General features: G+C 33.0%; 1 protein-coding gene across 1 annotated transcript; it reads right to left on the reverse strand.

Moving 5' to 3' along the window:
- Positions 1-6,374: 6,374 nt before the first annotated feature.
- Positions 6,375-11,169, reverse strand: hoxb9.L (homeobox B9 L homeolog). The gene is made up of 2 exons (NM_001366834.1): positions 10,570-11,169; positions 6,375-7,302 (listed from the first exon to the last, which is right to left on the reverse strand). Exons 1-2 carry the CDS (start codon positions 11,018-11,020, stop codon positions 7,067-7,069), a joined length of 687 nt encoding a protein of 228 aa, NP_001353763.1. The 5' UTR covers positions 11,021-11,169; the 3' UTR covers positions 6,375-7,066.
- Positions 11,170-13,085: the final 1,916 nt, after the last annotated feature.

Raw genomic sequence — 13,085 nt, forward strand, 5'->3', positions numbered from 1 at the left:
GAGAGGAGTAATGAGAGAGACACATGAGAAGAGAGGAGTAATGAGAAGAGAGGGGAGAAGAGAGGGGTAAGGAGAAGAGAGAGGAGTAATGAGAGAGAGAGAGGGGTAATGAGAAGAGAGAGGAGAGGGGAGAAGAGAGAGGGGAAGAGAGGGGTAAGAGAGGAGTAATGAGAAGAGAGAGGAGAAGAGAGGGGTAATGAGAAGAGAGGGGTAATGAGAAGAGAGGGGTAAGAAGAAAAGAGGGGAGGGGAGAAGAGAGGGGTAATGAGAAAAGAGGGGTAAGGAGAAGAGAGGGGTAAGGTCAGGAGCAGAGAGGGGAGAAGAGAGGGGTAAGATCAAGAGAAGAGGCAGGAGAAGAGAGTGGAGAAGACAGGAGAAGAGAGGGGAGAAGAGAGAGGTAAGGTCAGGAGAAGAGAGAGGTAAGGTCAGGAGAAGAGAGGGGAGAAGAGAGAGAAGAGAGGAGCAATGAGAAGAGAGGGGTAAGGTCAGGAGAAGAGAGAGAATAGAGGAGCAATGAGAAGAGAGGGGTAAGGTCAGGAGAAGAGAAGGGAGAAGAGAGAGGAGAAGAGAGGGGTAAGGTCAGGAGAAGAGAGGGGTAAGAGGGGGTTAGTGGGGGGTGAGTTAGTGACACTCTACAGGTTTAACAGCTTAATTACCCCCACTAATGACATCTCTCTCTCTCTTTACAACAAATCACCCACCTTAAAGCTCCACCCCAAAAACACTGATTTTATTGGGGAGTATTAAAATGAAAGACAGGGACAGTCGTTAATTCCCAAGTTTTTCGCGTTTCTTTTCATTTATTTTTTTCTTCCTAAATGTCAGTGTCGGTTTAGGAAACGGTAAAAGAAGGCGATTTAATTGCTGCTGTTCTGTCCCCTATAATAAATGTAATTGGTATTTTACTACAAGTTATGAAATCAGAGCGAGGACATATTTTAAAACAAACGAGCCCTTCATATTTAACATTTTAATGATCAATCCCCCCCCCAGTGTTATTGATAAAGGTTTAGCTGCTGCGACGCCTGTAATCGCCAAAAAAACGCCGTAAAGTGTTTAGCGAGCGATAAAACGCCATAAAGCCGCGATGTTGATGTTGTTTATACGCGGAATATAAAAGCTGTTAGGAGTTTACGAGCTGCAATAAAATAAACGTTTCGATTGGAGCTTCCACGTTATTATAAGAGGCTGCGAGTGTCAATACTGAATTACAATAATTATTGTTTTCAGAATAACGCTTTTTTTTTGGGGTGTAAATTTTTGTTTTTATCTTTCACACCCTGAAGGATTGAGTATCCGGAAAAGAAACAGATGAACAAACTGAGCAACTGCTTCTGCTATAGAGTGCAAGCTCTTGCAAACAGTAACCTCTTAATAGAGTGCAATCTCTTGTGAACACTAATATCTTAATAGAATGCAAGCTCTTGTGAACACTAACCTCTTAATAGGCTGCAAGCTCTTGTGAACACTAACCTCTTCATAGAGTGCAAGCTCTTGCAGACAGTAACCTCTTAATAGAGTGCAAGCTCTTGTGAACAGTAATATCTTAATGGAATGCAAGCTCTTGTGAACACTAACCTCTTAATAGGCTGCAAGCTCTTGTGAACACCAACCTCTTCATAGAGTGCAAGCTCTTGCAGACAGTAACCTCTTCATAGAGTGCAAGCTCTTGTGAACAGTAATATCTTAATGGAATGCAAGCTCTTGTGAACACTAACCTCTTAATAGGGTGCAAGCTATTGCGAACAGTAACCTCTTATTTGAGTGCAAGCTCTTGCGAACAGTAACCTCTTATTTGAGTGCAAGCTCTTGCTAACATTTATCATAGTCTTTTTATCTATATATTTTTATTGTCTATTAAAGGAGAAGGAAAGGTTAAAAGTAAGTAAGATTTATCAGAAAGATCTATATAAATACACCAGTAAACCCTCAAAGTAATGCTGCTCTGAGTCCTCTGTCAAAAGAAACATCACATTTCTTTCCTTCTATTGTGTACTCATGGGCTTCTGTATCAGACTTCCTGTTTTCAGCTTAAACCTCCAGGGCTAGGGCTTGAGCATGCTCAGTTTGTTTCTCTCTCCCTCCCTGCTGCTATGAGTGAGCAGGGAGAGACTCAGGCAGGAAGTGATGTCACACCAAGCTAATATGGCAGCTGCTATCCTAAACAAACAGAGAGTTTCTAGAGCTGGTTACTCAGGTATGGTAAAGCTTTATACAGAATAAATATAGTGTTATAGCTTGTACTATTGTGGCTAATCAGTAATAAACTGCCTCTGTAGCTTTCCTTCTTCTTTAAGTAACATTCCAATGCTTTATTTTAAATCTTGAAAAATGTAATTTATAAACCTTAAATGTGATATCTAGGTTGAGCAGCAACGAATAAAACCTTCTCTGACCCCAAGAGGTCCAATAAAAGGTCCCTAAAATGCACCAAACTCAGCACCTCGCGTAAATACGCGTCTACCTGGAAATCTGTCTTAAACGCACTGAAATGACAAATTCTGAGGCTATTTACAAATATATTAAAAATCAAATACTCCAGGATGTTTTCTGTAATTCTAAAAGCGTTTTTTTTTATCCATTGAAAAAATATTTTGGAAGAAGGAGGTGAGAGTTTATTCTCAGGTAGTAAAGATGCCCCAATAGGTTTAATTGAGATTTTATTCTTATCTGAGCATCGAATCCAATGATTTATTACTGATATCCAATGATTTATTCCTGATATCCAATGATTTATTATTGATATCCAATGATTTATTACAGATATCCAATTATTTATTCCTGATATCCAATGCTTTATTACAGATATCCAATGATTTATTCCTGATATCCAATGATTTATTACTGATATCCAATGATTTATTCCTGATATCCAATGATTTATTACAGATATCCAATGATTTATTCCTGATATCCAATGATTTATTACTGATATGATTTATTACAGATATCCAATGATTTATTACTGATATGATTTATTACTGATATGATTTATTACTGATATGATTTATTACAGATATCCAATGATTTATTACTGATATGATTTATTACTGATATGATTTATTCCTGATATCCAATTATTTATTACTGATATCCAATGATTTATTACTGATATGATTTATTCCTGATATCCAATGATTTATTCCTGATATCCAATGCTTTATTACAGATATCCAATGATTTATTCCTGATATCCAATGATTTATTACTGATATCCAATGATTTATTCCTGATATCCAATGATTTATTACAGATATCCAATGATTTATTCCTGATATCCAATGATTTATTACTGATATGATTTATTACAGATATCCAATGATTTATTACTGATATGATTTATTACTGATATGATTTATTACAGATATCCAATGATTTATTACTGATATGATTTATTACTGATATGATTTATTCCTGATATCCAATGATTTATTACTGATATCCAATGATTTATTACTGATATCCAATGATGTATTACTGATATCCAACGATTTATTACAGATATCCAATTTTTATTACTGATATCCAATGATTTATTACTGACATTCAATGATTTATTACAGATATCCAATGATTTATTACTGATATTTAATGATTTATTACTGATATTAGGAATAAGTCCTGCCAGGGTAAAACTATGGAGAAAAGAAAGGCTTTGATTCCCTGGCTTCTTATCTCTTTTATTTAATGGCACCATTGTTTTCTTCTTCTGAACATTAAATGTATCTCTATATTTCTATTTGGAATATTGGCTTGATTATAACCTGACCCCATTGCTGTATCATTGTGATTCTTTCCATGACAATAATAATGAATACAGAGATATTTTATGGGATTTATTGTGAAACCTGCAGGAAAGTTGAGTCTTTATAATGGTTCCATTCTCCTCCTCTTTACTCATTTACTGATTGTTTTACAGTATATCAAGCTGATTTATATATAGGCTGGGTCAATCCTTGCAACATTTTACATTTCTCATCATAACAACCTGATAGAGAAGTAAAAATATTTCTGTAGAGTTTATAATGAAGGAACATGTGGATTCTGTTTGGAAACATGAAGCAATGGCGCCACCTAGCGACCTGTTTAGGGATAAAAGTATTGCAGAAATATTGCATTTATTTATTATTTTATTAGTTGATGAGTTTCAGGGGAGGTGTGTGGCTGCAAGATGTGCTTATTAAAGGGGAACTGAGCCTGTATTGAGGGGCTGTGGAGCTGAGAGGGAATGGCCAGTGTGAGGGGCAGGGGCAGCTCCTGACTGAGAAAACTGATAAAGAAAAGTCATTTCCAGATTTCTGTTGTTTAGAAGTTTATGGCTTGGGATTCTTGAAGCCTCAGACACCAGGAACAGGAACACAGAGACAAGAGCAGTTTCCAAGGCTTCTGAAATAACAGAAAAGAGCCAGAGGTTTCCCACTTTCCTTTCTCTCCCCCCCCCCCCCCCCTCATCATATATTTTGTTTGAACTGATGAAAGGTATTTACATCCCAATCTCCAGAGCTGGGGGGAAACCCTCTGCCTATAAACTTTTACAGCAGTTATATATTCTTTTATGGCCCAGGCACTAAATGCAATTTTCTCTGTTTTATGACCCACTTCTTTGGTTTTTAAAGTCCACCATTTCCCCCTCCTTTGTTTTGCCAAAGAATTATGCAAATTGCCCATCTGATGCCTCTTCCTATACAATTCCTTTTGTTTTCTTAATTCTCCTTTAACTAGGGGCATAAAAATATATAGTGAATAAAGTACCCCCTCTTGTAAAATATAAGGATATTATAAGTTACCGAGGAGTTTCATGACCATATAAAAGTTCGAGGCCGAAGGCCGAGTGTTTTTATACAGGTCATGGAACTCCGAGGTAACTTCTAATATCCTCATATTTTGCAACTGGGGGGACTTTATTTATTATAATACACAAATTTCAGTGAGTCATGTGACAGAAATGACATCAGAACTCACCGTTTATAACTGATGACATCAGAACTCACCGTTTATAAGGATATAATTTACAGGATATTCATGGCTTTTGTGTATTATATATATATATATCCTGTTATTTTCCAATGAATATGTAATAATAAAATCCTATTGTGTGTGTGTATAAATCTAGAGTTGTATTTCGTTTCTTCTTTATAGAAAAATTGCTTGTGTATTTCTAATTTTGTATCAATATAAATCACCCTGTAAATAGAAATGATATTATTTAATTAATAATAATAATAATATAAATTATAATATAGATAGATAAATCTAGAGTTGTATTTAGTTTCTTCTTTATATAAGAATTGTTTGTGTATTTCTGTTTTATATCAATAAAAAAATTACCCTGTAAATAGAAATGATATTATTTAATTAATAATAATAGTATAAATTATAATATATATAGATAAATCTAGAGTTGTATTAATTTCTTCTTTATATAAGAATTGTTTCTGTATTTCTGTTTTGTATCACTATAAATCACCCTGTAAAAGGAAATTATATTATTTAATTAATAATAATAATATAAATTATAATATACAGTATATAGATAAATCTAGAGTTGTATTTGGTTTCTTCTTTATATAAGAATTGTTTGTGTATTTCTGTTTTGTATCAATATAAATTAACCTGTAAATAGAAATTATATTATTTCACTAATAATAATATAAATTATAATATATATAGATAAATCTAGAGTTGTATTTAGTTTCTTCTTTATATCAGAATTGTTTCTGTATTTCTGTTTTGTATCAATAAAAATTACCAAGTAAATTATATTATTTAAATAATAATATAAATGATTATATATATATATATATCGAGAGTTGTTGTATTTAGTTTCTTCTTTATATAAGAATTGTTTGTGTATTTCTGTTTTGTATCAATAAAAAATTACCCTGTAAATAGAAATTATATTATTTAATAATAATAATATAAATTATAATATATATAAATCTAGAGTTATATTTAGTTTCTTCTTTATATAAGAATTGTTTGTGTATTTCTGTTTTGTATCAATAAAAAATTACCCTGTAAATAGAAATTATATTATTTCATTAATAATAATAATAATATAAATTATAATATATATAAATCTAGAGTTGTATTTAGTTTCTTCTTTATATAAGAATTGTTTGTGTATTTCTGTTTTGTATCAATATAAATTACCCTGTACAAGGAAATGATATTATTTAATGAATAATAATAATATAAATTATAATATAAGAATATAAGCCTTGCTTGTGTATTTCTTTTTTTTTTTATCACTATAAATTACCCTGTAAAAGGAAATTATATTATGTAATTAATAATAACATAAATTACAATATATATATATATATATACAGAATGTGAAGAGATTTCTGAATCAAAGCAAAGAGAAGAAGAAATAATTAAAGTCACTAATTTAATAACCATGGAAATAAAATAAAACAAATAACATCACTGAACCCTTTATAACTACATTTACACACACACAAATATTTCAAGTATTAAAGCCTCCAACAGTAAAGTACAAAATATACAATCACTTGTCACAAGGAACACATTGTCTACATCTTGTAAAAAAGGTAAAATTCACAATAAATTATAAATATCTACTTCTAGGGATACATTCAGTTTTTTTTTGCCCCACACTCTTCTACTGTTTTTATTTATTTCTTTTTTTTTGCTAAAAAAATGATTTTTAATGTCATCACTTGGTCTCTACAAAACTAATTTAGCAAAGCGAGGGGAATTTCTTTGTGCTTCTAATTTAATCTCTTATAATATTCAAGCTCAGTATAAAAATGGGAGTCTGCTGGTCTCAAGGCCCTTTAATAATAATAATAATAATAATAATATTAATAATAAGGAGATGAGGTTGGGATGAAGTCGATTTCTGGGGATATTGATGACATGTGGGTATATGTGTGATGGAGGGGATCATGCAAGAAGGTTTGTGCAAGTCCTTTCCTAAAACTGCAAAGGCAACACAAATACATGACTGGAAATAAGAGGCTGCAGGTAGTGTTATTAACCCTTTATCGTAGCCCAGTCCTATTCACCTTCAGCTGGAACTATAAATAAGGAGCAGGGAGGGTTAATCTTTGCTCTGATCTTTGTTTAGTTTCTTCATCTTCATCCTTCGGTTCTGGAACCAGATTTTGACTTGTCTCTCGCTCAGGTTCAACAGCCTGGCGACCTCGTGCCTCCTGTCCCTGGTCAGGTACATGTTAAACAGGAATTCCTTCTCCAGCTCCAGGGTCTGGTATTTGGAGTAGGGGCACCTCTTCTTTCTGGAGGAGCGAGCGTGTAACCAATTGGCTGAGGGGTTGTCTGAGAAATACACAAAGAAATGAATTAATGCCTGGAAACGTTGGTTTTATATATATATATATATATATTTATTTATGTATAGTGTGTATATATTCAGAGTGAGTGATATAATAATAATAACAATGTACCCAGTGTAGGTGTTATAGAATATAAATACACTTACATATCTATATATATAAAAGTGTATATATATTAAGAATGAGTGATATTATAATAATAATAGTAGTAATAATAATAATAATTTACCCAGTGTAGGTATAAAATATAAATACACTTACATATCCATTATATATATATATATATATCTATATCTATATATATATATATAGTGTGTACATATTCAGAGTAAGTGATATAATAATAATAATAATGTACCCAGTGTAGGTGTGATAGAATATAAATACACTTACATATCTATATATATAAAAGTGTATATATATTCAGAATGAGTGATATAATAATAATAATAATAATAGTAGTAATAATAATAATAATTTACTCAGTGTAGGTATATAATATAAATACACTTACATATCCATTATATATATATATATAAATATATATATATAGTGTGTATATATTCAGAGTGAGTGATATAATAATAATAATAACAATGTACACAAAGTGTAGGTGTGATAGCATATAAATACACTTACATATCTAAATATATAAAAGTGTATATATATTCAGAATGAGTGATATTATAATAATAATAATAGTAGTAATAATAATAATAATTTACTCAGTGTAGGTAAATAATATAAATACACTTACATATCCGTTATATATATATATATAGATATATATATAGATATAGTGTGTATATATTCAGAGTAAGTGATATAATAATAATAATAATGTACCCAGTGTAGGTGTGATAGAATATAAATACACTTACATATCTATATATATAAAAGTGTATATATATATATATATATATATAGGAAAACACACACACATATATATATATACATATATATGAATTAGTAAGAGAAATCAATTTCCATACCAAATAAAAGAATTTAGTAGAAATGTATGATTGGTGCACTAATAGGAATAAGCTTTGCGTTTTTTTCTCCAAAACACGAATTATTCGACTTAATATTGGCCAATGGAAGAATTAGGAATTTACAAATGAATGTAATAAAATATACATGATATTCACTCTAAATATATACACAAATATATATAATGGATATGTAAATGTATCTACATCCTATCACATTGGGTACATTATTATTATTACTATTATTATTATATCACTCCTTCTAAATATATACACACACTATATATATATATATATAGCTATATAAATACATGTTATTAATAATAATAATTCCTGGATCAGTGTCTGGGATGGAATTGAAGGGTTTTTGGGACCCCCCCCTCTCTTGTTACTCTTTTTATTTGTGCTGGGGATGAAATATGAAAGTAAATTAAAAAGTTAATATTTAATAAAGCAGTGGCTTTGGTAAAGTAGCATTTATTGATTTCTATTAGTATTAATAATAATAATAAACTTATAGCAGTTACAATATTCAATTATTCTGAAATAATAGTATATCATATTGGGGGGGCACCTTAACTCTCCCTGGGAGAAATAGGCTAAAATCAGCCTGTTTTTATTCGTGGGACCATTGCGTAAAAATTGACGCACGCTCCAATTCTTCAGCGTTTTTTGCGCGACCTGCAGGGATATTAAACCCACAAGATGCAAATCGCAGGCTTTTATTGTGGAGTTTGTTCTGGATCTGTGCCCAGTTTAGCGGAATATGGTTTTTAAAGTGCAGTTTAACTCGCGTGCATAATCCCCTCATTTATCAAGGTAAAACGCTTCTAAACCGCTCATTACATCTGCAAATCGCTCAATATTAAGTGGCAAATGTATAAAAAAAAGTACACGAACACAAAGGAATTATGAATCGTTTTCCGCCGTGTCGATCAGATAAAGGGCTGTAAAATCGGCCAAACAAATCGCCCGACGCAATTGACAGTAGAAGAGGCGATTATTTTACGTTTATAAACGATTTTATTCTGTCTGACAGATGCATCGCTGTGGGCCATTTATATTATGAATTATGCGCTTTTATTAGGGGATATTACATTTCGGGGTTTTTTTTTTTTATTATTATTTTTGTTCCTCCAGTGGTTGAATAAATAAATAAATAAATAGATAAATAAATCGTCTGTGGAATTCGGGTAATAATTGTGTAAAGCTGTGAAATATAACGGCGGGGGCAGACTTGCTGTAAATCCCAAGTCTTATGGGCAATTTGGAAGGAGAATTTAGATTGTGAGAAGGTTCCTGCTACAAATATTCCCAGGATTTCTATATTTTGTGCTGGGAAAGTTACTGTTGACACGAGGATTGTCCCAGATGAATAATTCGGGGTTATTGTGATAAATGTGAGACCTGGGGACGAGTGTGGGCCCCTCTAGTTGGATATAAATATATAGAGAAATAGTGGGGCTGCTGGGAATGAAGTGGGGAAATATTGGGGTTCAGTTTTGCTGCAGAAGTTGAAATAAGGTCCCAGTGATGCAGCTGAAATGTGGGAATATTGGGGAGGGTTTTACTGGATCTAGTGTGAGTTTGTTTCAGTTTATTATTGGGGTTAGAAAAGGGGTACATCTTGGGGATCATTTACCTTGAGGGTCTGACTATTGGGTGTAAATGTTGGGGATTAATTATGAATATTGGGTGTAAATGTTGGGGATCATTTATGAATATTGGGGATCATTTACCTTGAGGGTCTGACTATTGGGTGAAAATCTTGGGGATCATTTACTTTGAGAGTCTGACTATTGGGTGTAAATGTTGGGGATCATTTACTTTGAGAGTCTGACTATTGGGTGTAAATGTTGGGGATCATTTACTTTGAGGGTCTGACTATTGGGTGTAAATGTTGGGGATCATTTACTTTGAGGGTCTGACTATTGGGTGTAAATGTTGGGGATCATTTAACTTGAGGGTCTGACTATTGGGTGTAAATCTTGGGGATCATTTAACTTGAGGGTCTGACTATTGGGTGTAAATGTTGGGGATCATTTAACTTGAGGGTCTGACTATTGGGTGTAAATCTTGGGGATCATTTAACTTGAGGGTCTGAATGGTGTGTAAATGTTGGGGATCATTTGTGAATATTGGGGGGATGTCTGGCAGTTGAGTTTGGTGCTGGGGAGGAGCAGATCCACACCCTGCAGGTAAATTTCCCTTTTATTTCCCCCTTAGGCTTTTGTCTCTCAGTCGCTGAGATGAGAACTTACTTTGATGCGTCCGGTCTTTGTCCCCGGCGTTGGCTTCACACACTTTATTGTCCGGGAAGTCGGCCCTTTGGTTGGAATCTTGTGTTGCAGCAGCGCCGCCGGGCGAGGCCACAGTGTAATGTTGGGGTCCCAGTTTGTCCAGGTCCCCCGGGGGCCCCAGCAGCGGCTCAGACTTGACACTCGGTCCATTCTCCAGCCAAGCCCGTAAGTACCTGCCCTCGGCACTGGGGGCGCCCTGCTGCTGCTGTTGGATATAGGGCTGATAGACTGAGGGGTTCAGGGGGTTCCAGGAGGCGCTGAAACTGCAGGAGGGAAAGTCCAGGGGTTCAGATTGGGCAGGGGCCCGAGGGTTGGGGAATTGTGCCGAGAATTTGGCTGCTGGAGTCTCGTCAGTCTCGGGGCTGATTATTGACTCCACAAAGTAATTAGTGAGAGGCCCAGAAATGGCCATTGTCCATCCCACTCGCCTTCAGCAAATTCATTGAGCGATCCACGAGCTTCTCCCCATCACAACTTGCTCCAACTCGGCAGCACTTGGGCTGCCCACGTGTCACTTGCTGCTGCCGCCGCCAAATGATTGGTCAGACTCCTCCGAGCGGCTGATAATAAAGCGTCAAGCTGATTTATATATAGGCTGGGTCAATCCTTGCAACATTTTACATTTCTCATCATAACAACCTGATAGAGAAGTAAAAATATTTCTGTAGAGTTTATAATGAAGGAACATGTGGATTCTGTTTGGAAACATGAAGCAATGGCGCCACCTAGCGACCTGTTTAGGGATAAAAGTATTGCAGAAATATTGCATTTATTTATTATTTTATTAGTTGATGAGTTTCAGGGGAGGTGTGTGGCTGCAAGATGTGCTTATTAAAGGGGAACTGAGCCTTTATTGAGGGGCTGTGGAGCTGAGAGGGAATGGCCAGTGTGAGGGGCAGGGGCAGCTCCTGACTGAGAAAACTGATAAAGAAAAGTCATTTCCAGATTTCTGTTGTTTAGAAGTTTATGGCTTGGGATTCTTGAAGCCTCAGACACCAGGAACAGGAACACAGAGACAAGAGCAGTTTCCAAGACTTCTGAAATAACAGAAAAGAGCCAGAGGTTTCCCACTTTCCTTTCTCTCCCCCCCCCCCCTCATCATATATTTTGTTTGAACTGATGAAAGGTATTTACATCCCAATCTCCAGAGCTGGGGGGAAACCCTCTGCCTATAAACTTTTACAGCAGTTATATATTCTTTTATGGCCCAGGCACTAAACTCAATTTTCTCTGTTTTATGACCCACTTCTTTGGTTTTTAAAGTCCACCATTTCCCCCTCCTTTGTTTTGCCAAAGAATTATGCAAATTGCCCATCTGATGCCTCTTCCTATACAAATTCCTTTTGTTTTCTTAATTCTCCTTTAACTAGGGGCATAAAAATATATATATATATATATATCCTGTTATTTTCCAATGAATATGTAATAATAAAATCCTATTGTGTGTGTCTGTGTATAAATCTAGAGTTGTATTTAGTTTCTTCTTTATAGAAAAATTGCTTGTGTATTTGTAATTTTGTATCAATATAAATCACCCTGTAAATAGAAATGATATTATTTAATTAATAATGATAATATAAATTATAATATATATAGATAAATCTAGAGTTATATTTAGTTTCTTCTTTATATAAGAATTGTTTGTGTATTTCTGTTTTATATCAATAAAAAATTACCCTGTAAATAGAAATTATATTATTTAATAAATAATAATAATATAAATTATAATATATATAGATAAATCTAGAGTTGTATTAATTTCTTCTTTATATAAGAATTGTTTCTGTATTTCTGTTTTGTATCAATATAAATCACCCTGTAAAAGGAAATTATATTATTTAATTAATAATAATAATATAAATTATAATATAGATAGATAAATCTAGAGTGGTATTTGGTTTCTTCTTTATATAAGAATTGTTTGTGTATTTATACTTTTGTATCAATATAAATTAACCTGTAAATAGAAATTATATTATTTCATTAATAATAATATAAATTATAATATATATAGATAAATCTAGAGTGGTATTTAGTTTCTTCTTTATATTAGAATTGTTTCTGTATTTCTGTTTTGTATCAATAAAGAATTACCCTGTAAATTATATTATTTAATTAATAATAATAATATAAATGATAATATATATAAATCTAGAGTTGTTGTATTTAGTTTCTTCTTTATATAAGAATTGTTTGTGTATTTCTGTTTTGTATCAATAAAATATTACCTTGTAAATAGAAATGATATTATTTAATTAATAATAATAATAATATAACTTATAATATATATATAAATCTAGAGTTATATTTAGTTCTTCTTTATATAAGAATTGTTTGTGTATTTCTGTTTTGTATCAATATAAATTACCCTGTACAAGGAAATGATATTATTTAATTAATAATAATAATATAAATTATAATATAAGAATATAAGCCTTGCTGGTGTATTTCTGTTTTTGTATCAATGTAAATTACCC

The sequence above is a fragment of the Xenopus laevis genome, chromosome 9_10L (assembly GCF_017654675.1).
Source record: "Xenopus laevis strain J_2021 chromosome 9_10L, Xenopus_laevis_v10.1, whole genome shotgun sequence".
Taxonomy (NCBI): domain Eukaryota; kingdom Metazoa; phylum Chordata; class Amphibia; order Anura; family Pipidae; genus Xenopus; species Xenopus laevis.

Bases quoted from the DNA above. Each gene is read 5' to 3' on its own strand.
- hoxb9.L (NM_001366834.1), bottom strand. From the start codon at position 11,020: ATGGCCATTTCTGGGCCTCTCACTAATTACTTTGTGGAGTCAATAATC. The intron at 7,303-10,569 runs GTAAGTTCTCAT...TGTATTTCTCAG, and splicing joins CAAAGACCGGACGCATCAAA to ACAACCCCTCAGCCAATTGG.